The following is a 25,729-nucleotide window of genomic DNA, read 5'->3' as shown; positions in this document are numbered from 1 at the left end:
TATTTATTTTTGGTTTTTCGAGACAGGCTTTCTCTGAGCAGCCTTGACTGTGCTGGACTTGCTTTTGTGGAACTCAGTGATCCGCCTGCCTCTGCCTCCCAAATGATGGGATTAAAAGAGTGCGCCACCATGCCGGGCTCTGGTCTCTTCTTAATCATTGCTGATTTCTTAGCTCCAACTGACCAGCATCCATTGTGAAGGTTTCACTTCAATGGTGCCCGGTTCTTGTTTTCTCACAGCTGACTTTTCAGCCCCAGCTGAGCAGAATGACAGACTCATAATTCAAAATAGCACAAATGGCCCTGCTAGAGCCTTCAAACTTCCCTCTGAAACTTCACAAGGCAGGCCTCCATTTTCTGCACTGCTCGGAACATTCTTATCTTCCAAGCTTAGAGAAAACATCCCACTGAGCTCTCAATACTAAATGGCTTTTCTAGCCCAAAGTTCCAAAGTCCTTCTACGATCCTCTGCAAGGCACAGTCAGGCCTAATCCAGCAGTACCCCCCACTACACTAGTACCAACTTCTGGGTTACTTAACACCCCCAGTGCAAAATAAATAATTACTACACTAAATGCAGGTACTAATAGCAAGATGGTTATGTATGCTTAGTACCGACGCAATTCATAGTTGGTTGACGAAGAATCTACATTACCTAATTGTGCCTGACTCCCCCCTTCCTACCCCCACAATCAAATGTGACATTTACATAATTGCACAAAAATACTCATGGTGGTTTTAATAACTATTTTATTTCCAATAAAACCAAGTGGTGCCCAAAAATCACCAGTACTGTAACTGAGTGGCGTCCTCATCCCAACTGCACATTGCTGAGCTTTATTCATACCTGGAGCACTAGATGCCCCAGAACTAGCAATTGTGGCATGCAAAACAAAGCTGTGAATCACTCCTTATGAAACCGGTAAGGCTGTTCCGAACATCAAAAGCTCCACTGATTTTTCTATTTTGTTTCTTTCCCCGGGAAATTGTTACTGAATTCTAACAGCCAGTCAGCCTTATGGGAAACAGCTCTTTTCATGATTGTGGGCTTCCCAGACTTTCTCCTAGGCATTTCTTTCACGGTGCTTGCCTTTCTGTTGTCAGTAGTCCCCAAGGTCCCAAGCCCACAAAAGTTTTCACTGTAGACATTCTCTTAGCAACTAGTCATCACCCACTGCTGCCACTAACTACTGAATTCCTCTAGGCTCCAATAGATAGTGACAAGCAGTGGGCAGCCATCTATAGTGAGACAGGAACAGCTTTCCCCCCACTTTGCTCTTTAAAGGCAAATAATCAGAGATGAGAGACAGTGTGAGGAGGGAGGAGGAGGATGGTCCTGTGGGTTTTTTTTTTTTTTCATTGACTGGGAAACCACACACAAAGCACTCTTGGGGAGAAGGCTGCATAACTAGCAAATACAAATCACTTTTGGCCATGGAGTTCCAGTTTAGACTTCAAGTTTAGACTTCAAGAGCCTGCATTGTCACTGTTCTTGTAACCACTGCCACTCAGGTGGTCTTCACACACAGTTTTTGTCTCAGACTGAACCAATATTTTGAGTTCAGCTTGCTGCCTGAGTCAAGTCATCTGCTTTCCCGAGAGGGAGAAGGAGCTACAGGTGAGCAGAATCCTGCCTGTACCTGGGCTCCTGAAAGACAAAGACACCAATGCCAGCTTTCCAAGCAGTTTGCGGAAGGGGCGTTATTACCAGGTGTTTCACCCAGAGAATTGCTATTGTAAATTAAAGACAATACTCCATGTAACCAGGCATCACAGGATTGTGAGATAACTAAGTTCCGCTCCTACAAGTGACTAGGCCGACTGGAAACTTTTCCTGTTACTCATGTTAAGAAGTCAACACATTGGGTATCAGTTCAGAATTTGTCTCCCTCTCTGTTTTATTAAGCCTATTTATTATTTATGTTGCCTGTTTTTTGGTCACTTCCCCCTGGCAGGACTGCCTCACCAGGCCACAGGGGAAAAGGTCAAACTCAGTCAGATTAGATAAGACTTGACGAGTTTGGGCTGGAGAGATGGCTCAGAGGTTCTGAGTTCAACTCCCAGCAATCACATGGTGGCTCACAACCATCTAGAATGAGATGTGATGCCCTCTTCTGGCCTGCAGGTGTTTATATTGTATACATAATAAATAAATCTTTAAAAAAAAAAGACTTGATGAGTTGAGGTGGGTGGTTAGGGGGAGCTCCCTTTTTCTGAGGAATAGGGAAGGGGAAGGGGGAAAGAGGGACGGGACTATGACCAGGATGAATGAATAAATTAATCAATAAATTAATGAATTAAAAAGAACTTATAAATAGCCACCCCAGAAAGAAGGAGAAAATTTGGGCACTGCTTGGAATGGCTGACAGACCAACCCCAAGTCTTCCACCTCTGCAAGGAGCAAACGTGTGCAAAACATCAAGAAAGAGCTGAGAAGATGGCTCAATAAATAAATCACTTCCTGTACAACAATGTGCATCAGAGCTGAGGTCCCCAGGACCCACATAAAAGCTGCACAGGCAGGACAGCTGCTGGTCACACCAGCAGGGAAACAGAGACAGGATTCCCAGGCTAGTCAGCACTGACAAGCTCTGGGTTCAGGGAGGGACCGTGTCTGAATTAACAAAGTAGAAAGCCGGCAAGAAAGACATTCACAGTGGACTTCAGGCCTTTGCACACTTGTACACACACATCTACTCACACATATGTGAATATGCACCCACACAAACATACCATGCATATGAACATCAACTTTTTTTTTTTTTTTGGTGTTTTGAGACAGGGTTTCTCTGTGTAGCCTTGACTATCCTGCACTTGCTTTGTAGACCAGGCTGTCCTTGAACTCATGGCGGTCAGCCTGCCTCTGCCTCCGGAGTGCTGGGATTAAAGGCGTGTGCCACCACGCCCAGCAGTCAAACATCAACATGTTTTTATGAGAGCTTGGCCTTATTAAGCACACTTGCAGAAATAAGGAGCACAAGTGGAAATCTGGTGGAAGCCACCCTAAAGCTTTGTTCAGAAGAAAGGAGACTGTGAGTTAGTAGAAATCCATTCTGAGTAATAAATCTTTCTGCTTTTGGTGAGGAGGGGAGTCCACTAATGCTAAGGGAAAGAGGAAGTGGTGGTATCTTTGCTATTGCACAGATGTGGTTCTGTGCGTGTGTGTGTGTGTGTGTGTGTGTGTGTGTGTGTGTGTGTATGTGTTTGTGTGTCTTAGTTGGGGTGTGACCTAAAGCAACCCAAGGAAGAAAGAATTTATCTCAGCTTACAAATCTCAGGTCACACTCCATCACTGAGGTAAGTCAGGGCAGGACTTCAGTACAGGAACCTGGAAGCCGGAACCGAAGCAGAGGCCACGGAGGAACGCTGCCTTGCCCATCCTGAGTTCTTACACAGCCCAGGCCTACCTGCCCACAGATGGCACCGCCCACAGTGAGCTGGGCCCTCCCACCTCAATCAAGACAATGCTGCAGCTGGCATGGTGGTGCACTTGGGTAATCCCAGCACTCGGGAGGCAGAGGCAGGTGGATCTCTGTGAGTTTGAGGCCAGCCTGTTCCACAGAGTGAGTCCAGGACAGCCAAGGCTACACAGAGAGACCCTGTCGTGAAGGGTGGGGGAGACAATACTGCAGAGTTGCCTAGAGGCCAGTCTTGGTGGCATTTCCTGTTCCCACATACGTCTAGGTTCATGTGAAGTTGACAAAACCAACCAGAACACTACGCATGGTTATTGCTGGCTGTCCTAGGGGGAAAAATTACTGCAGGAGTAATCTTGTTTTTTTCTTCTAGTAGTTTTGGTTTTTTTAATTCTAGTATGTGCTATAAAATAGGTACTAATTTTACCTACTTTCAAATGACTATCCAAGGTTTCCAATAGCTTTCACAAAAGTTCTACACACCTTCCCCAGTCAAGTAAGATTTACTTACACAGGGTTTCACACTGAGGACACGGCTGTTTCAGAACTCATGACTTAATCCCAAAGTAAAGAGTCAGATTAACAGTTTGTTTCTCACATGTATTCATTTGAAGACTTTATCCCTGTTACATTCAAATGTGATAAAATCAAAAGTCAAATTAGTAGGATATTGTTCTGAAACACACATGCGGTAAAAAGCAACTGAGAGTACTGTTTCCAATACATCAGGTTATATGTATGTATGTATGTATGTATCTATCTATCTATCTATCTATCTATCTATCTATCTAGCTAGCTATCTAATCAGTTGATCCACCTGGGAGTGGGAAAGGGGAAAACACCACCCACTTTATTGTTGTATGAGATGGAGAGAAACATAAGACCAGAGTCACTCCCAAGCTAGACTATCCAAAACTGATTTTGGAAGTGAAAATGGAAAATTCATTCACAACACTTCACAGCTAGATAAATTGACAAAAACTTAGCTTGTAATCTGGTTGGAAGGAGTCGGGCTAAATTATATAAATTTATACACTCCTATAAATAATAATTAAATTGTAATTATAAGTTATTTTCTACATTATTAAATCCAAGCTCCTTGTTTTCAGGGACTAGTGTGAGGTTTTTCTACATCAGTGATGGTGTCCGTTTATCATTCCTCAGAAATCATCCATTCCGAGACCCCCCAGCTCCGGGTAATTAAGTTGTCTGGAAATAATTCGGCAGGGTAGCTGCTGTTGTTTGTTTTGTAGACAAGGGCTCACTCTCCAGCCCTGGCTGGCTATTATTCAGAGATGCTCCTGAGTCAGCTAAGCATTGGGATTACAGATGTGAGGTTACCACACCCAGACAGCTGCAGTTTTGAAGGCTCCTGGGCATCCCACAGTGTGCTTAAACAGGAGGCTGTTGGTTCTGTTTCTTAACAATTAAACTTTATTATACAACCCAACTAGCTTACACAAGAGGGGGAAAAGGTTAAAGGGAAACAAGAGTGAACCTTCCGGTACCCGTTCCATGGGACGGGTTCCTAGGTGTCTCTGGCCTGTGCACTGGTCCTTTTCCCAATCCACGTGCGTGTGCTCAAGCCAGGTCTGAACCTGCTGCTCCTCTGTCCTCTCCCCCTGCCTGTCTCTCACGTGCAAGGGGCAGTCTTCCTCTCCTATTGAGGGTCGATTAGAAACACAATAGTCCAGGTGGAGTCCCGTCCCATCCCCCTGCCCCCCACCCGCCACCCCCTTCCTGAATTCCAGGCCCAGGATGGTTCCACCCAGTCTATCTCAAGGTTAATCTCAGGGAGTATCCATGGTGTGTCCAAGGGCAAAGCCCATCAAGACTGCTTTCACCTGTGACAAAGCTTACAATCCTTCCTACAGGCGGCAGCAAATCTGCCCAGGCGTGTAGGATGTGTCCTTTAATACCTGGGAGGAACAGTGCTCCAGTTTGGAATGACATGGACAGGCCCTGGTGCACAAGAATATGGTGTCAACCAGATGAAATGGTTTTCACCGGCGTCTTTTCTTGTGAGTAGCGAATGAGGCATGGAACCCAGATCCTCCACAGGCTGGAATATGCTGTCAGTAAATAAACCTTATGAGCAATTCATCTCACACAGACAGAAACGACGGTGAGTGACTTCCAGGTGACCTTGTGTCATCTTTAATCCAAACATCGGATCACTGAAAGGTGAGTCTGTTTCTGACTAATGGTAGACTAATGGGTAGAGCCCAGACCTCTAGAAAGGCCCGAGTTGACTGCCCGGAAGTCGCAAAACCTGTGGGTACAGTCCAGAGCAATACCCTAGACACTTTTCCCTAACAAGGTAGCGCCTGGGATCGGCCCAGGGTGACGTCACCCGGTAGTCCCTCCCACCGGAGGCACGGCCTGTCACTCACGTGCGCACAGCCTTCTAGGCGAAGACTCAGGACCTCACTTCCTCCTTGGCCCCGCCCAGGGCGCCCAGGGGGGTGGAGAGGAAGCCGGAGGGGGCAGTGCCGCGCCTGCGCGGAGAGGAGCCTAGGGCCCGGGACGCGGAGGGCTTGTCTGAGTGACTGGAGGCAAGATGCAGGTGAGTGTGGCGAGGCCGAGACCTCAAGGCTGCGGTCGTTTGGCTCGGTGGGCTCGCGCCAGATCCGGAGCCAGGTCCGCACAAATTACCCAGCTTGGTACCCTGCCGGGAGGCCACGGTAAAGAACCGGCGCAGGCGCACTGCGAGAGGGCGGGTGTGGTCCCACGAGACTCCTGGGCTGTGTGCTCCTGCTGGGGTGTGTCCTGCCCGGCAAATCTCTGCCCTTTGGGGGCAGCTGGCCCTGAGGTCGTCTTCCTCCGGGTCTGGTGAAGGCCTCGATTCTTCTGCCTTCCAGAGCTGACTCTTTACCCAACGCCAGCGTCTCGTTGGAGCGCTTCCTGCATTCCAGATCTGAACCCATAGAGCCCAGGACTATTGCTGGTTTCTAAAATGAAGAAAGTCAGACCTCCTTAGAGACTTTTGTTGTTATTGTTGTTGCTTTGAGCTGGAATTTGCTGAAAGTGCTAGAAAACACCATGGAAATAACCTTTAAGAGCAAAAATCTGCCATAGCCACATTTGTCACACATATATCACCAGCCTTTCTGTGTCGCTGTTTTTAAGATTCTGCATGAAGGGTAGATAGGGCAGTTGTCGTGGGGTCCAGCTTGGGAGACGGGCGCGGGGGACTGGAGGGGGTGGCCATCTCCACGTTTAGCAAGGCCGCCGCCACAAGCCAGGTAATCCTGGAAGGCAAAGAGAAAGCTCGAAACTGCCTTGGACTCCTCTGCATTCTCGATTCTTCTGGTCCTTGCTTTAAACATCACTCTTCACTTTTTCTCAGAACACCTTGCTAAAAGCTCTGTCTCAGCCAGACTATGACACAGAATTGAGACTGAAGCCTGTTTGTCCCATGGTCTCTCCTTGAGTTCATATTCTGAACGGTGTTCTGAGCCCTGCTGTCCTGCCAAGCTGTGCAACCCACAGATACTGGGCATTTGGGTCCCAGGTCTGAGACTACTTTGATCCTAGGCAGTTTGGTTAACTTCCTCATGGCCGTATCTCTCTCCCATCCACTACTAATCAGGCCAGGTCCTGCTTAGCTTCTGACTTAGAGGAGATTGGGTAGGCTCAGGGTTGTATAGTCAGAGGTGGCAGTGTCATTCTGAATGTCGCACACCTCACCTACGTTTGGGAGGCAAGAGTAGGCACAGGTAAAGGGATGTGCTTAACATTTAGCATTTAATAAGCATTAGCTATCATGGCTGACTCTGGGGTGAGCTGAGTGTCTGCTCTTCTCAGATTTACTCTTTAGACTCTGACATTAAGAGAAGCCTGTCGGCCGAGCCTCAATCTTCCTCCTCCCCAAGTCTACTGCAGCCTCTCTAGACAGATGCTCAGAACGTCACAGTGTCTTTGCTTTGGGGTCCTTTGCATTTGCTGGTCCCTCTGCCTGAAAGAAAATGCTATTTTCTTTGTCTCTACTTTCCTCTTGTTGGGGGGAGGGGAGCTCTGTCTTCCTTAAAGAGAAATAAATTCTCAGCACTCAGAGATAAAAATAAAACTTTTAAAATTTATGTGTAGCTGTGGCTTATTGCTTAGAGAGGTCCAGCTTCAAGCAGCAATCTTTTGTGGCTCATGTAGGGTTAGGCATTGTCACAGCCCTGTGATCGTCTCAGGGTGGTCTTTTTGCTGATGCTGAAATTTGCAAGTGTCTGGTTAAGACCGTACTGGCTGTCTACGCGAGTATTGGTGGTGGGCACGTCTCAAAGGAGGAGAGCAGAAAGATGCAGACTCCTTTCAGAAACAGCACGAGCCAGGGTCTGAGTCAGGGTTACCATTGCTTTAATGAAATCCCATGGACAAAACACAACTTGGGAAATTTACACTTCCACGTCATAGTCCATCACTGAAGGAAGTTAGGACAGGAACTCAAACGGGACAGGAACCTGGAGGCAGGTGCCGATGCAGAGGCTGTAGAGAGATGCTGCTGCTTATAGGCTTGCTCCCATGGCTTGCTCAGCCTGCTTTCTTACAGAACCCAGGACCCACCCAGAATGGGCTGGGCCCTCCCCCATCAATCACCAATTAAGAAAATGCCCTATAAGCTTCTCCTACTGCTCAGTCTTCTGGAGGCATCTTACCAGTTGAGGTTCCCTCCTCCCGATGACTCTAGATGGTGTCAGTTGACATAAAACTATCCAGCATAGTTAGTAGTTCAGTTTTAGCTCTGTTGTCTCGATTCAGAGACAGTTTCTTACTTTGTTTTCTTATTCCTATGTAACCTAATATTTCCTTAATAAACTTATTAATCACAATTAAAGTGAAAGCTTGCCATTTTTTCTCTTTCACTCTGGGTGACTCCGTCCTGCCCTCATATAATTCAGTGTCTGGAGAACATCTCTGTTGGCTGTGTAAAACCTGGTCCCCTGTAGCTTCCTTGTACAATAACTTGTCATTGCACTCGACACAGCTGTCTGCATCACAATGTGAGGTTTGCGTGGGTGCCCACATCTTTATTTGATTCCTGGATCCATCACGTGCACTAGTACATCCTTTTAGTTACTGCCCAACTCAGTAATTTACCTGCTGCAGTGTCTCTGTTACATGTCTATTGCTGCAGTAAAACACCAAGACCAACTTAGGGAGGAAAGGTTTTTCACTGTACAACTCTCAGGTCACAGTTCATCACTGAGAGAAGTCAGGGCAGGAACTCAAACAGGACCCCAGAGGCGGTGTGAGCAGCAGAGAGCTTTGCAGGAATGTTGCTTACTGGCTTGCTCCTCATAGCTTGCTCTGTTTGCTTTCTCATGCATTTCAGGAGCACTGGCCCAGGAGTGGCACTGCCCACAGGACTGGGCCCTTCTACATCTCACCAATCAAGAAGATGCCCCACAGGCTTAGCTACAGGCCAGTCAGACGGGGATATTTTCTCATTTGAGGTTTTCTCTTCTCATATGACTCTAGTTTGTGACAACTTGACAAAACAACAACAACAACAAAACTAACACAAATAGCTACTTGAAGTCTGTTGCAGGAGTCATGTCACTGTGAGACCTCAGAAAAGCCAGGGGCCTTTCTAGACATCACCTTCCTGGGCCTCACAAGTAGACTTCAGAGGAGCACTGCAGCTCCACAGTTCATGTCTGTGTCTTTGTGGTCAGGCTTAAATTTAGGTCATGTCATAAAAATTCATTATAGTTTTATATAAAATTTGTATAAATTATAAGGGAAAATACTAAATAGAAGGCAGGTCAAAGCCTTGCTTTCAGTCTTGATGCCCATCATATCCTGATTTTGTACTCCAAAGCTGGCTCCTCAGGGAGACTACAACAGGGCAGTAGACCTTTCCACATTCTGGGGAGTAATTTAGCTTGAGCTCCTCCCTGCTCACCACCTTTCCCGTTGTCACTTTATGCCCTCTCTCCTGGCCTCTGCCTCACCGAGGCCTTGTCTTTACTATCCAGGACCCCAATGCAGACACCGAGTGGAATGACATCCTACGCAAAAAGGGCATCCTGCCCCCTAAGGAAAGCCTGAAGGAACTGGAAAAGGCGGAAGAGGAGAAGCAGGAGCAGACGCTCCTCCAGCAGTCAGTAGGTGAGCTTACTCGATTCCTTCCTTTGTTCCGAGTCTGCCTGGCTTTGGTGGGGCTTTTTTTTTGTTTTTGTTTTTTGTTTTTTTCCTGAGACAGGGTTTCTCTGTGTAGCCTTGGCTGTCCTAGACTCACTTTTGTAGACCAGGCTGGCCTCGAACTCACAGTGATCCACCTGCCTCTGCCTCCCGAGTGCTGGGATTAAAGGCGTGCGCCACCACGCCCAGCCCTGCCTGGCTTTGGAAACAAAACCACCAGCTGCTGTAGTAGAAGGCAGGTCAGGTTCCCCCAGCATCGGTTCAGACGTGCTTGATCCCTGCTGAGTCGGAATGTGTGTGAGGCCAGGGCATCTCATGGTAGACAGGCACCTTCGGGGGTTTCCGAAACTTCCCGACAGGGAGATGTTGCTCGGAGGACCTGGCACTTTTGCCCTGTTTGTTGTGAACATTTGTTCAGAGGAGGATGTTTTAAGACGTGTCCAGCTTATGTTTATTGAATGATTGTGTGTGTGTGGGGGGGGTGTATTGGGTGTGTGTGTGCGCATTGGGTGTGGGTAGTGGGGATTTAGTGGCGCACAGGCTGGACAGGAGCAACAGGTGTAAGAGGGGTTAGTGTGGAAGGAAGGAGGGAGGGATGCTGTCCGTTGGGCCAGAGGGGAACCTCACTAAGAAGGTGAAATTGAGTAGACTGGAAGATGAGGTAAGGTAAGCCATAAGCTACTTGAGCAAGAAGAAAGGTGGCCTCCGGTCTTAGAGAGTCCTCGAGGAGGCCTTTGTGACAGGGAAAGCAGCAGAGGGCCCGCCCACTGGTACCCTGAATAGTAAAGAGCATAGCTTTCCTGTCAAGTTGTTGGAGGCTGTAACCAAATGGCATGTCCTGTATTTTAACAGTGGAGACACTGCTGCTAATGCAAAGTCAGGGAGCAGGGAGACCAGTCTAAAACTAAGGCTTAGGGAAGAGACGCCATTGGCGTGGACCAGTGTGGTCGAGGAGGAAATGCCAGGCGGTCAGAACTGGGCATATTTTGAAAGAGGGCCAACAGAATTTGCAGATGGATCCCAGTGTCAAGTGACAGGGAAAAGACAAGGGACACAGCCTGGCTTGAGCAGTCTGACGGGTAGAGGTGCCGTGTGCAGGGTAAAGGTCAGCAACTGTTAAGGATGTGTTAACTTGAAGGTTTTTTAGTTACAAGCGCATATGTCTCTGTCTCTGTGTGAGTGTGTGTCTGTATGTGAGTGCAGTGTCTGCAGAATTCAGAGAGTGCCTTGGATCCTCTAGAGTCGCAAGCAGTTGTGAGCAGCCTGACGTGGGTGCTGGGAATCGAACCCCAGTCCTTTAGAAGAGTAGCAAGTACTCTAACCACTGAGCCATCTCTCCAGCCCAACGTGGAGATTCTGAGTAGAGAAATGGAGACATTAGGCAGGGAGTTAGGTTTGTTTATATTGAGTTCCAGAAGTGTTGATGTTATTTTTATAAAATAGTGCTTGTTGCTCTTAGTTTCTCTCTTAACCTGGCAACCACACAAACAGCTGAGACTCCTTTATATTTCTTTAAAAATAAGCTTCACAACACAATCTTGAGCAGTGTAAGTCTGTTCTTAACCCTCTTTGTTCCCCTGACGCTGTCTCTGCCACAATCCCAAGTTACTTGTTTGTTAGTTCTTTGGTTGCTCCAGCTGAGTCTCTTTCCTCTTGCACTTCTGCCTGTGGCTCAGTCCCCTGGCTGCATCCCCTACTTCCTCCTCTAACTCCTCCTCCCCTGGCTGGCAGGAAGTCCAGCCCTATTCCCTCCCCCTTGCTCATTAATTGGCTATAACATACTTTATTGACATATCGGGGACAATTAAGGGGGCACAGTTTATAAAACATTTAGACAGGAGAGTCTCAGAACAAAGATTGCAACCAGATATGGGGGTAGGGGGGGTTGGGGGGATAGAAATCAGCATTTGAATTACACAAAAGCCCTTTGTACACAGAGGAGTCCACATATTCCTGGTACTGTGGAATTAGATTCACTTCCCAGTGGGGATGCATAGATAAGAAGAAAAGGAGCCAAAGAACTGGGTCCTGAATTTTAATCAGCAAAGTGCTCCTGGGTCAGGCACAGGGCAGTCCTCAGGGTAGGCACTGGTGGCCTGCATGAGAGGCTGCTCATCATTAAGGGGTTAGTGCCGAACTTGACACCAAGGGGCAAAAATACTTATCACAGTAAGAATGAGATGCAGATTTCATGGTACAGGGAGGTAGTTGCCCGTCACCTGGGCCACGTCATCCTGGGGTGGCTCAGTGATTAAGAGCACTTGCTGCTCTTGCAGAGGACCAGGTTGGGTTCCTAACATCCATATGGTGGCTCATAACCACCTCTAACTCTGGTTCCTTGAAGTTCAACACCCTCTTCTGGCTTTTGAGGCATTAGGCATGCATGTGGTACATGTATGTATGTGCATGCAGGCAAAACACTCACATATGAATAAAGGAAACTTGTTTGTTTTGAGATACAGTTTCACTTTGTAGCCCTGGGTGGCCTAGGACCCACTATGCAGACTAGCTGGCTGGCTTCAAATTCAGAATTCTAGCTGCCTCTGCCTCACAGTGCTGAGATTAAGTGTGTACAATACCACTCCTGACAATAACTAAATCTTAAAAAAAAAGAAAAAAGAAAAATAAAATAAAGACCAAGAAATGATGACCACTGTAGGAAGGATGTGCTTGCGTATAGAAGACCAGCTATCTTCTCTACCTCCCGGGATGACGTATGGCCAGAATGACCTATGTTAGGGTGTTGTTGTTTTGATTTAATAAATTTATTAAATATACAACAAGCCAAAGTAAAAGAGTAAATAACAGATACTAGGAGTGTCCGAACAGGTGAGGCTTCCAGGTAAAGGGACAGACATCAAAGATAGAGATGGCATCTTCAGATCAGTACTCAACAATGTCAGTGGAAACCAGCTGAGGAAGTTGAAGCGGTCAGCTGGAGTTCCCAATTGAGCTTCTCTCAGTGGCTCAGCTTCCTGTGGCTCAGCTTCCGGTCCCATGGCTGAGCTTCCCACTGCTGAGCTTCCTGTGGCTTGCTTCCGGTCCCATGCCTGAGTTTCCTGTCCTGTGGCTGAGTTTCCCCTGGCTGAGCTGAGCTTTCCGTGGCTGAGCTTCTGGCTTCTCTTTCCTACAGCAGGGCTTCAGTATCGTGGGATAAACCAGCAGTTTTTACCTTTGGGGGTCGGACAACCCTTTCCCAGAGATCACATACCAGCTGCCCCGCATATCAGATGTTAACATAATAACTTAGGACAGTAGCAAAATTACAGTTATGAAGTATCAGTGAAATTAATTTTACTGTTGGGGGCCACCACAACATTGGCACTGTATTTAGGGTCACAGTGTTAGGAGGTTCAGAGCTGCTGAGATGACATCTCAGGGCACATCTGTGGGAACATTTCATTCCTGGCTGCTCTCAAGGATACGGACTTGGGAACCAGCGCATCCCACCTAAGCGGCCGGGGAGGATAGTTAAAGAAGAACGTGCTTGGGTCTAAAATAGGGTAGGAGACAACCCCATGCCTAGAGCCAGCCTCTCAGTGAGCTCAGATAGCGCAGCGCACAGGGCAGTTTACCAACAATGTACATTGTAGGTGATACGAGCTGCATTAGGACACCAGCCCACGAGCACATCCTGAAGACCAGAGCAGGCAGCTTCAGGCAAACGTGACTCTTGTTTCGTGAGTCTGGGAAACTTGTCATTTCTGTCCTTATAGAGCAATGTGACAGTACGAAGGGCAGTGGCAGGTCCGACTTTTTTAACAGTAGCTTAGTTTTTGTCTCTGGGCTGGCATCTTCGGGAGCTGTGTGCACACATGTAGGAGAAAAGGGAAGACTAACATGTGTTTGTTCATCTTTGCGTTGTTATGCTTCGGTCAATGAAACCAAATGCAGTGAAAAGGTATGAAGACATGACGCTGGAGGAGCTGGAGGCAAACGAGGACGAGTTCAGCGAGGAGGACGAGCGTGCCGTCGAGATGTACCGGTGCGTACTGTCCCGCCCCTGGGGACTGTGTGCTGGGGCGCGTGGCACCAGAATGTCTGTTTTCTGCCCGAGATCCCATGGGGAAGGGCTTTAATTTGACAATGATATTACAAATTTCAGCCAACTGGTCTTAGCCTTTCGCCAGGAAGCAAATCAGTAAGCCCGGCTTAAGGGATTTTCTTCTGCGCGATGCTCGAGCGGGCGTGTGGGCAAGTGTGTGTCTCAGTGCTCTCCTCCTGTTGTGCAGGCAGCAGCGGCTGGCCGAGTGGAAAGCGGCCCAGCTGAAGAACAAGTTTGGAGAAGTTCTGGAGATCTCAGGAAAGGATTATGTTCAAGAAGTTACCAGAGCTGGCGAGGGCTTGTGGGTGGTCTTACACCTGTACAAACAAGGGTGAGCTGACGCTGATCCCCCCAGACATGATCTGCAAAATGTTGGTTTGAATCTGTGTTCAGTCTATAAGAGACTTAACCTATGTAAGAGGTTTTGGTTTTATGTTTTGTTTTACCTGCACTTTGTAGTCTGTGTTTTTATAACTGATTGGCCTAAATCTTAATGGTCCGTTTTCATCTTAAGACTTAGATTAACATTTGTAAATGCTCTGCTAAAAGCATAGAGAAAGGACTTAAATTTCTTTTATTTAAAAAAGAGTGTGTCCAAGTGTGGCAGTACACAGTGGCAGTCCTACCAGGAGAGGCTGAGACTGAGAGGGATGACAGAGTTAAAGACTAGTCTGGGCTACATAGCAAGTTTGAGGGCAGCCTAGGTTACATGACAAGACCCAAATCTTAAAAACACAACAACAACAAAAACCAAATCACCCATCCCTGTAGAGGAATTGCATTTCAGAATTTTATGAAACCAATGAACTTGAAGATGGCCAGAGATAACTGCTTAGTGACTCCATGGGTGACATTGTGGGTGATGCTATGGGTGACGCTGTGGGTGGCTCTGTGGGGGACACTGTGGGTGATGCCGTGGATGACTCTGTGGCCTCCACTGTTTTCTTGCACTCCGGCGTGTTCTTTCATGTCCGCAGGCTGCTCGTTGAGCAGTCACTTGAAGGCAGGAAGTGCTTTCTGGCCTATTAAACATGCTTCATGCGCGCTCTTCAGCGTTTTCTAAGCGACCCTTACAGAAAGTCATAGCAGTTTTCAAAGCTATCAAAGCTGTTTCACAGACTTACTGTTAAATTAAATTGAATTTGGATGCAGAGTTATGCACTTTCCCTGAAAACACTAGAATGGATCTTGTTTTTCTAGCACGTGAATTCATCCTGCTGTAGCAAACATCTTTTGTGTCAGTAGAAGGAGCTCTGGCCCTGCTGCCCACGCAGGTCACTCTGTTTTCTCTCCCTCTGTTCCAGGATTCCCCTCTGTTCCTTGATAAACCAGCACTTGAGTGGACTGGCCAGGAAGTTCCCCGATGTGAAATTCATCAAAGCCATCTCAACGACCTGCATCCCAAACTACCCTGATAGGAATCTGCCCACAGTATTTGTCTATCTGGAGGGCGATATCAAGGCGCAGTTCATCGGTCCTCTGGTTTTCGGTGGCATGAACCTGACCAGAGATGGTGAGGCGCTCTTGGGAGCCTGAGGCTGCTGTGGGAGTGGGCGGGGACACCCCATACAGGGCGTGTATCAGTTTCCCTTGCAGGGATCACAGTTTATCCAGTTCACCTCTGCCTCTGCGTGGCTAAGCTAGAATTTCTCGTCCTTGCAGCCACCAGGAGCACTGAGCTGGGCTCTGCTGATCTCAGTAGAAGAGGCACACTGGACTCATACTTATTTTCATATTAACATCAAATATATTTTGCTTATCTGGCTAAATAACTTTATTTTCAAGTGTAGCTTAAGATCACAGTTTTTGCTTTTAATTTAGCTTACATGTTAATAACACTTGCTAATATGTATGTTTGCATTTCTCTATAGTCTTAGTTGACCCAGTAGTTTTAATTTTTAAATTTCATTTAATGCTACCTCTTAACTTTGGAAGGTTTTTTTATTTAATTCCTTTATACCTACTACCCATGGGGGAGTTAAATATACATATGATAATATGACACAGAATATGAGGCTAGAGGCGTCTCTATCAAGTGAAATTCTTTATCTCTTTCTTGGAATATAATATATCCAACTACTTCACTTTTCTTCCACAATAGACTTTTAAACATGATTTTATATATTTAACATGCAGATATTCAGCTTGAAAAGGTAGAGACATAGGCACATACGTAAGATATGTCAGGTATGTTCCAGCATTCAGAGGCATACAATATTACAGATCAATATATACATGTCTTTATCATCTTCTAATTATACTGTGAGAGGAGGTAGGCATATGCCTTAGTCCTTTTTCTCTTGTGAAAACAAAAACTACCTGGAAGAGCTTTACATCTACTTTGTGAGCATGTCACAGATGTGTAGTGCGTTATTAACTGTGGCCACCATGCTGCCCCTCAGGGACCCAGAGCGTTTTCATCTTTTTTTTTTTTAAAGATTTATTTATTACTTATACAGTATCCTGCCTGCATGCATGCCAGCAGGCCAGAAGAGGGCAGCAGATCTCATTACAGGTGGCTGTGAGCCACCATGTGGTTGCTGGGAATTGAACTCAGGACCTCTGGAAGATCAGTCAGTGCTCTTAACCTCTGAGCCATCTCTCCAGACCAAGCGTTTTGATCTTATATCAGAGAGTTTTTACCATCTGACTGTCTGCTTTTACCTCCAGCCTGAGCATCACCACTCAAATCCTGTTTCCTGGGGACTTTAAGGTAGCTTGATAAAGTACAACTGCCTGCAGGACTATCTAATTAAGAGAGGGGCGCTACCTGGGATTCAGATGTCACTTGATTTTCCTCCCAAAGTTGTCCCACTGTGTGGCATTTCACTGATTCTAAAGGTGGAATCTAAATATAGAAGCTGTTTCTTGGGCACCTGTCCTTCACTTTGTAGTAATTAACTTAATTACTTAGTTATTACTTGTGTTGCACCATGCTTTGCCCTGAGTGAAGAGGACATCAAACAGGAAGCTGGAAGTTCCCTTTCCTTACGGCCATGAGCTTAGGTTTCACGATCAGGCTCAGACAGACAGCAGAGCTGTTTTCTCTAAACGCTTCATGGAGATGTGCGGGCATAGGCACTGTGGCGTCGGCCCGCGTGTTGTCCTTTGTATCTTACTGTAGTTTCAGGCACAGTCAAGTTGGTGTAGTATTTACTTCACTTGCTCATCACCTGAAAAGGCATTTCAAAGTGATGGAGTTTTCCTTCCTAAGAGGAGGAGGAGTTGTTGTTGCTTCCTCCTCTTCTTCCTCCTCCTCTCCCTCCCCTCCCCCCCCTTATTCTTCATCTCATCATCATCTTCTTTGTCGTCTTCTTTTTGGTGCCTTAAAACTATGGCATTAAAATGGTCCCCAGATTTTGATGGTCCTTTTTCTTTTTAACTGAGGAAAAATTTAAATTGTGTTGATGGCCTCTGGGTGGGGACCCCTTTGAGGAGACCTGGTGTCTTATGTGATTTTCTTTTTCTTTGTCACCAGAGTTGGAGTGGAAACTGTCTGAGTCGGGAGCATTCAAGACCGACCTGGAGGAGAACCCCAAGAAACCCATCGAAGACGTGCTGCTGTCAGCAGTGCGTGGCCCTGTCCCCATGAGAAGGGACCGCGATTCTGAGAGCGACTAAGACAGCAGCTGCTGAAACTTTTTGAACTTTCTTGACATGACACATCATCTAGATTTTTAGTAAGGAAAAAAGCAAAAGTGTATCATTTTGGTTTTTAACCTTTTTATAATTGCTTAAATTTTATACATTTCAGAAATAATCATTGCTGGATTTTTTTTTTTAAATTCCTGGAACTCTTTAAATTAATAATGTTTCTTTAAGAAAAATTCAAATGGGCTGGAGAGATGACTCGGTGGTTAAGTGTGGCTGCCTGTGCAGAGGTCCTGAGTTCCTCCCCAGTAGCCACGTGGTGGTTCACAAGCTCTTCTTGTGTGCCTGAAGTCAGAGCACACGTGTACACGGAAAAAAATAGTGAATAAATATTTAAAAAAGAAAAATGTAAACAAGCTATTATGCCAAATGTTTTCCTACATGTATTTCAGCAAACCATGAAACTGTTTAGTATTTTTTGACATGCAACTATATAGAAAGGAATATGGAATTAAAAAAATGTGAATAAGTTAAATAAACTATTTAAAAAATAACAATGTAAAAGTGAGCACTAAGCTTTATAGTTAGACTGTTTCTTTCCATTTTATAAAGCTAGTAAAAGAGGATCAGCTAAAAGAAATGGCTGGCAATATTTTTGAGCAAATGCTGTTTTATCAGATTAGCTGACAGACTTCCATTTACTCCCATGTTTATTTGTTTTCAGGTAAGTCTTCTAATTAAACTAATGTGTATCTCAGGCTGTTAAGACACCAGCTGTTCTTTGTGGTGGTGTACACCTGACATCCTAGCACTGTGAGGCAGGGGCAGGCAGGCCTCTATGAGTTCAAGGCCAGCGTAGTTTGCAGAGTTCCAAGGTATCCAGGGTTACACCACCAAAACCCTGTCTCAAAACAAAACTAGAACACCCCAAAAGATATCAGCTGTTCTTGGCTGTAAGGTCTTTTTAGATTTGGTTCTGGGAATAAGGTTTTAGTGCGTGCGCACAAACACACGCGAGTGCGCGCGCACTCACAGCTCTATCTCAGTTGATTAATAAAAGTTTCAGGATGTTTTATGAGCCAGAATCCTGTAACTTAACATTGATAATATTTGTAATATTTTTGTTGAGTGATGTAGCATGTTTCAGTATAAGAACACAGGATTTGTTCACATATTGTAAAGTTTGTTTTTTGTTGCAATCCAAGGACTGACAGTGAGAAGGGACCCACTTTGTATGTGAGAATGCCTTGTTTTCTATTACTTGAGAGCCCATGTGGCTGAAACAAAGTGTCTCAGGAAGTGGTTCCTTCAGAGGCACTCAGGAAGTTTCAACAGCAAGGTTGGAACAGGAGATTCGTTGCTTGTAAAGGTCTTGTGTGGCTACCAGGAGCATTACTGCCTTCGGGTCTAGCTGGAAAGTTTGGTGCCTGTTGGCTTTAGAGCAGTTGTTCTCAACCTGTGGGTCGCGACCCCTTCGGGGGCTGTATATCAGTTTGTTTGGTTTGGTTTTTGAGACTGAGCTTCTCTGTGTAGCCTTGGCTGTCCTGGAACTCACTCTGTAGACCAGTCTGGCCTCAAACTCACAAAGATCCTCCTGCCTCTGCCTCCTGAGTGCTGAGATTAAAGGTGTGTGGCACCGCCACCTGCTCATATGATTCATAGCAGTACAAAATTAAAGTTATGAAGTAGGAACAAAGATAACTATGGTTGGGGATCACCACAACATGAGGAACTGTATTAAATAGTCGCAGCATTGGGAAAGTTGAGAACTACTGCCTTCTAGCCTGAATTTTTACACTAAGAGAAAAGGGCCGTACCTAGACGAAGGCAGTGTGCACAGTGGTGGGGAGCTGCAGGCTCGGTTCTTCTGAGGAGTTCATCCAGGACCTTACTGTAATCAGCACTGTACCACTTTGATCCAAATGTGAACACTGCCTCCATGCCAGGTAGGGACCTTGCCAACTGATAGAGTGATGGCAAGGGTTGGCCCACAGCAACAGCCCTGGTGCCTGTGCCCTTGGCTAATGAGCCCTGCCTACTCATACATGCTGGTACCCTGGCTGCACTAGAGGACCAGCCGCATCTTCATTCTAAATTGGCATTGTGATTGGAGCCTGGGCTGCCAGTGTCTGTAGCTTAGCTAATTCTGGGGCATGCCCTGTGGTGCTTGCCATTCCTGCCCTCTGCTCTTCTGTAGCATGTAGTTGTGACAGAGGTAATGAAACTTGGTTCTTTTTATTTTTAAGTTTCAATTTACCCTTTTTACTGATTATGAATGTGTTTGCATGCGTGAGTTTATGAGCATCACATGGGTGCAGGAGCCCACAGAAGCCACTGGATCCTCTGGAACTGGGGTTAACAGGCAGTTGTGAACTGCCATGTGGATGCTGAGGACCAAACGCATGTCCTCTGTAAGATCAGAAAGCTCTCTTGACCACTGAGCATCTCCCTAGCCCAGAAACATGCTTCTTAAACATGGAGTTCATCTAATTGCATAGCAAGAGATGCAGATGAATCTGGGGGACCTTGCTATTTCAGAAAGCACCAAAGCACTAGACAACAGGGAAGGAAGGAACGTCCAATGTGAAGTGATGGACAGGTCTCCAAGCTGCAGTGATGGACAGGTCTCCAAGCTGCAGTGATGGACAGGTCTCCAAGCTGCAGTGATGGACAGGTTTCTAAGCTGCAGTGATGGACAGGTCTCCAAGCTGCAGTGATGGACAGGTCTCTAAGATGCAGTGATGGACAGGTCTCCAAGCTGCAGTGATGGACAGATCTCTAAGATGCAGTGATGGACAGGTCTCCAAGCTGCAGTGATGGACAGGTCTCTAAGCTGCAGTGATGGACAGGTCTCTAAGATGCAGTGATGGACAGGTCTCCAAGCTGCAGTGATGGACAGGTCTCCAAGCTGCAGTGATGGACAGGTCTCCAAGCTGCAGTGATGGACAGGTCTCCAAGCTGCAGTGATGGACAGGTCTCCAAGCTGCAGTGATGGACAGGTCTCCAAGCTGCAGTGATGGACAGGTCTCTAAGATGCAGTGATGGACAGGTCTCCAAGCTGCAGTGATGGACAGGTCTCCAAGCTGCAGTGATGGACAGGTCTCTAAGATGCAGTGATGGACAGGTCTCCAAGCTGCAGTGATGACAGGTCTCCGGATGCTAAAGCTTAAGCAACTGAAGTGACACAGTGGCTCTGAGGTTATACCAGGAGCCATGTTTACATAGGTCTGAGTAAAGAGTGGGAAGGAAGAGAGCGAATCCCAAGTAGCTCAATGTAGATTCCTAACCCGCAAGGCACCCATTCTTAAAGTGCAGTGTTGCAGGATATTTGATCCCATTGTGAACCCCAAGATTGTAAACTGAAAACCTGTTTCTTGTTTGGTGTGGTTCAGCCCTACACGCTCCTTTAATCCAAGAGCTTTCTGTTTATCATAAACAGGTGATTGTGGTGTGGCTCAGCCCTAGCACACACCTTTAATCCAAGAGCTTTCTGTACATGGGCTTTAATAGAATTAACCCTAGGTCAAGAGGCAGAGCAAAAAACCAGCTGACAGAGATTAAGTAGATAGGAGGGTGTTTAAGACAGTGTGGAAAAGAAGGAGCTCTTTAGCTTTTTGACATTGAGCTCTTGGCTTTTTCCTTGTGGGCTCTCAGCTGAGCTGGCAAGTTTGGCCTAGAGTGTTTTGGCTTTTTCCTTTGGGACGACAGCTAAGTAAGAAGGTCAGCTGGGTGCTTTCTCTGCCTCAGTGAGCTAGCAGATTTTCACCCCAGCATCTGGCTCCTGAGTCTTTATTGGTAAAATTGAACCACTGAGATTTTTTTCTTCATTATAACAACACTGTAGTGTGTATGTGTTTGTGTGTTTATCGTCAAAGGTCAAAATCAATGACAGGTCAGGCTGACAATGACCCATTTCATGATGTGATGGAAAGGACACCTGTTAATGCCCGGCTAGTGCTCTGGAGAGGGTCCAGGGTAAATTCTCTCTCTGGGGTTGGATTGCGGGTGCCCTTGTTCACTTTGTCTCTAGGGTGGCCAGAGCTGATGGCTCAGGCAACCGATCAGGATTGAAAGAAGAAAAAGGAAGGAAAGGGAAAAAGAGCCCAAGGTTTCTTCTCTAGGGACTGGCTGTACCGCGGCTAAGGAGAACTTAAACTGACCACCTTTTTTCCTATGGCTGAGGCTGTAAAAGCGGCTTCTGGCTAGAAACTGCACGGGGTCGTAAAAGGAGGCTCTTTGATCTGTAGATAGGCCTCTTTACGGAGATCTCCAATAAGTTGGTGTAAACTTAGGCTTATTAGCTATAGAAGGCTGATGGCCCTGAGTCTGCTAACTTATTTGCGAATCTACAGAGAAATAAGATAGAAAATAAACCACTCACACACATACATTCAAGAGAAGAGGATCAGGAGAAAAGGTGGATGAAGTCGGGCATCTTAACTTCAACTGAAGTTGAGCTGCTTCATTTTTTCTCCTCTGTTCTCTCGCTCTCTCCTCTCTCTCTCCTTTCTCTCCTTCCTCGTTTATTGTAGAAGACCATATTTATACTTCTGAGAACAGGGAATTACCTCATAGTCAAAACAGTACAATTAATCACAAAAGCAGATGAATTCTAAAATACAACAGGTTACATGCTTTAAATCTAAACATTTCTTATCTATGTATCCATTACATAAGTTCATGGTGAGTTCAGAATGACAAAGATTGACAGGGTCTAAGGTTAATAGGGTCAGAAACTTACAAGAGTATACAATTTATCAGTTAGGACGGACCTGACTATACATTATCCAGCTATCTCTTAGTTTGTTATGAGCGTAGGACAATAATTTGTCTTTCATTCTAAGAAACAGAGTAAATTCAGACATCTCTAGGTAACTTCATTCCACATAGGTTCACATGGAGTTTAAACAAATTTGGCTATATTTATGGTCAAATACCAGGATTCATGGTGCCATCTGCGGTGGAGGCTTATCTGAAGCCACAAATCTGCTGGTAGGCTATCCTAGTGAGGCATCTGGAGGTCCACAAAGGTATTTATTGCAGCCAAAAACTAACTTTAACTTTTAAAACTATTTGAGCCAAATCAGGAATTCCATAATCAGGGATTAATTCATCTGGATAACAAAAAGTACATCTTCAATAAGAACCTCTAGGAAGTTTGCTCAATCAGAGCTGGTCAGTAAATAACAATTCACACCAATGCCAGATGTATTTATTTTTGGTTTTTCGAGACAGGGTTTCTCTGTGTAATCTTGGCTATCCTGGACTCGCTTTGTAGACCGGGCTGGCCATGAATGTAGTCCTGGCTGTCCTGGACTCACTTTGTAGACCAAGCTGGCCTTAGACTCACAGTGATTCACCTGCCTCTGCCTCCCTGGGTGCTGGGATTAAAGGCACGCGCCACCGTGCCCGGCTCTAATGCCAGATTTCAGAGAGATGCAGCAGTGCACAATTGACAGGGTAGTCAGAGGTTGGAAGCAATTCTGGGGCACATCACGGTACAGACCTTGCAAATATCGGATCACCTCCAGAGATCTCTCATGCCTCCTGGATTTTCCCAAATCAATGGCTCCTGACAGCATGTCAGAGGCTGGAAGTAGTTTCAGGGTACATCATGGTATAAGACCTTGCAAACACCAGATCACCTCCTAGACAGCCCACATGCCTAGTGAGCCCCCTCAACAGGGCGGCTCTTGGCAGACACCTTACCTCTACTCTTCCTTCCAAAAACCTACAGTCAAGACTTAACCCCAGCAAACCCCAGCTAAGTAGCATCCTGCAAAATAGGTGACTGGGACACCCCAAACTGTCCTCAGACTCAAAGGGGAATCTGAGAAACTGTTACAGCCAAGAGACATGGCTGCTCCATGGGTTGTGAGTTTCTGCATGGGGTCCTGAGACAGAAACAGAGTATTAGGTAAAACAAGTGGATTTGGTTACTGTCACTATTGAGAAGTTACATGGAAGGACATATTGATGTCAGTCAAGAAACATATAGGGCACTCCATTAGCTTCCTAGTTACAAAATTAAAAAGCTATACCAAAAGTTTCCTTTTAAAGTATGGTAGCTCATGAATCATGTCACAACCGGAAACCAACTCCAGTGGGAAAGCAGTGCTCAGTTTGTGACTGCCCAGTGTCTGTAAAAATATGTTGTCACTAACGGGCTACCCAAGTCTTAGTTATGACCTACCCAAAAGCAGGGCCCTAGCCAGCCCTTGGGTTCAGTGTTTGAGAGAGCCCAGGCTGCAGAGGAGAGGGCTGAGAGAGGAAGGCAGGATGGGAGTGGGGAAGATTGAGGGCAGGGCTGGAGGGGACAGAGAGGCCATCACTGGGTAGCCCAGACACCCTCCAGTGGTGTCCATCCACAGACGGGAACCTGGGTTTGGGGTTCCCTGTTCCCAGCTCCCAGGTGAGGGCTGCTCTCTAGGAACATTAACTGTGTATCTTAGCTGCCCTTGCTCAAGAGCAGAGGGAGTGTCTGCCTTGGAGGAAGAATACAGGCGCTGCAGGCACAGGAGGGTTCTGAGGTTCCGAGCTCGGAGGAAGACCACAGGCACTGCAGGTGCAGCATGGTTCTGAGGTTCCGAGCTTGCACATGCCTGGTTTTACTCATTTAGAAGAGATTGCTTAAGTATCCAGGGATGGATTTTTGTTACTTATCTTTGCTGTGCGTATATTTGAAGGAAAGAAAGTGAAAGGAATTGGGCACACTTTTTAAAAAATTCTGTCATAAGTTACATTGGGACCACAGTTTCTACCTCCTACTCCTCCCTGTCCTAACCCTGCCTCCCCCAACGGACACTTCCTGTCTTCCTCAGATCCACTCCTCCTGTATTCCTTCAGGAAAGTGCAGGCCTCCTAGAGACATGACCTGACGTCGGCATAACAAGTTACTAATAAGCCTAGCTACAACCTTCTCATGGACGAGGCAACCCAGAAGGAGGAAAAGAGTCCCAAGCACAGGCAAGAGAGTCAGAGACAGCCCCTGCTCCCACTGTTAGGAGTTCCACAAGAACACCAAGCCACAGAACCATCACACGTACAGAGGACCTAGCTCAGACACATACAGGCTCCCTGGCTGTCGGTTCAGTCTCTGTGAGCACCTATGCGCCCAGGTCAGTTGGTTTTGTGCATATTCTTGTGGTGTCCTTCACCTCTCTGCCTCCTACAGTCTTTCCTCCCTCTCTTCTACAGGAATCCCCCAGCTCTGTTTAGTGATTGGCTCTGGGTTTCCGCATCTGTTTCCATCAGTTGCTGGATGAAGCCTCTCTGATGATGATTATGCTAGGTTTCTGTCTATGAGTAGAGCAGAATATCATTTGGAATCATCTCATTGACACCTGCCCCCCCCCCAATCACATTGGTTTTGTCCTGTGTTTCTGGGCTATCCAGCCTCTGGTTTCTGGTCATCCAGGCCGTGCCAGGCATAGGGGCCCTCTCATGGCATAGGCCTCAAACTGGACCAGCTCTTAGTTGGCCACTCCACAAGTTCTGTGCCACCATTTCCCCAGCACATCTTGCACGCAGTACAAATTGTAGGTGGAAGGTTTTGTGGCTGGATTGGTGTCCCATTCCCACTACTAGAAGCAATGCCTGGTTATAGATGGCCAGCTCAGGCTCAGTATTCCCATCACTAGGAGACTTTCCTAGGGTCACTCTTGTAGACTCTAGGAGTGGGCACTACACTAGGTTTCTGTGTGTATGCGTGTGCATGAGCACACACACACACACACACACACACACACACACACACACACACAATGTTCCTCAATCCCAGCTGTCTCTCCTAGTTCTCTCTGTACATCCCCACCCTTCCCCAGTCCACTTGCAGAGTCTGTTCTATTTTCTTTCCCAGGGAGATGCCTCCATCCCTGATTGAGCCCTCCCTGTTCCTTAGTCTCCCTGGGTCTGTGGATTGTAGCATAACTGTCCTTTACAGCTATTGTCCACTTATAAGTGAGCACATACCATGTGTGTCTTTCTGGATCTGGGTTCTCTCACTCAGGGTGAAATTTTCTAGCTTCATCCTTTTGCCTGCAAATTTAAGTGTTGTCATTGTTTTTAACAGCTGAGTAATACTTCAACCATTCTTCTTTTACCATTCTTCGGTTGGGGGATGCCTAGGTTGTTTCCAGTTTCTGGCTATTACGAATAGCTATGAACACAGTTGAGCAAGTGTCCTTGTGGTGGTGGGAGTGCAAACTTGTACAGCCACCATGGAAATCAATATGGTGGTTCCTCAGAAATTGGGAGTTGATCTATCTCAAGACCCAGCTGTACCACTCTTGAGCATGTACCCAAAGGATGCTCCATCCCACCACCGAATACCTCTGAGGGCCTCCCCTGCCAATTAGGATGCTAGTGCTTTCTAGATCCCACCAGAAGGTGGCACACGCTGACAACGTAATCGCAATCGCTACCAGTCAATGAAACCTAGATGAACCTGGGCTTCGCTGGTGTCTAACAGGAGGAGCAAATGTGCTTTCAATGAATGTGATGATGTAGACTGAGCCCAGGGTGGTGAAGATGTGTCAGGT

At 46.5% G+C, this 25,729-nt stretch overlaps 1 protein-coding gene across 1 annotated transcript; it reads left to right on the top strand.

The window, feature by feature from the left end:
• Positions 1-5,869: 5,869 nt before the first annotated feature.
• On the top strand, positions 5,870-17,764 carry PDCL3 (phosducin like 3). The gene is made up of 6 exons (XM_084754127.1): positions 5,870-5,981; positions 9,388-9,520; positions 13,448-13,538; positions 13,786-13,929; positions 14,903-15,111; positions 17,077-17,764. Exons 1-6 carry the CDS (start codon positions 5,976-5,978, stop codon positions 17,217-17,219), a joined length of 726 nt encoding a protein of 241 aa, XP_084610253.1. The 5' UTR covers positions 5,870-5,975; the 3' UTR covers positions 17,220-17,764.
• Positions 17,765-25,729: the final 7,965 nt, after the last annotated feature.

The sequence above is a fragment of the Acomys minous genome, assembly GCF_964271855.1.
Source record: "Acomys minous genome assembly, chromosome: 13".
NCBI lineage: Eukaryota > Metazoa > Chordata > Mammalia > Rodentia > Muridae > Acomys > Acomys minous.
The sequence above is the reverse complement of the archived record's forward strand: the minus strand, read 5'-3'. Positions and strand labels throughout refer to the sequence as shown.

Excerpts from the sequence above, each read along its gene's own strand:
- PDCL3 (XM_084754127.1), top strand. Across the intron at positions 9,521-13,447 it reads GCTCCTCCAGCAGTCAGTAG|TGAAAAGGTATGAAGACATG; the intron begins GTGAGCTTACTC and ends AACCAAATGCAG. Across the intron at positions 13,930-14,902 it reads TTACACCTGTACAAACAAGG|GATTCCCCTCTGTTCCTTGA; the intron begins GTGAGCTGACGC and ends CCTCTGTTCCAG.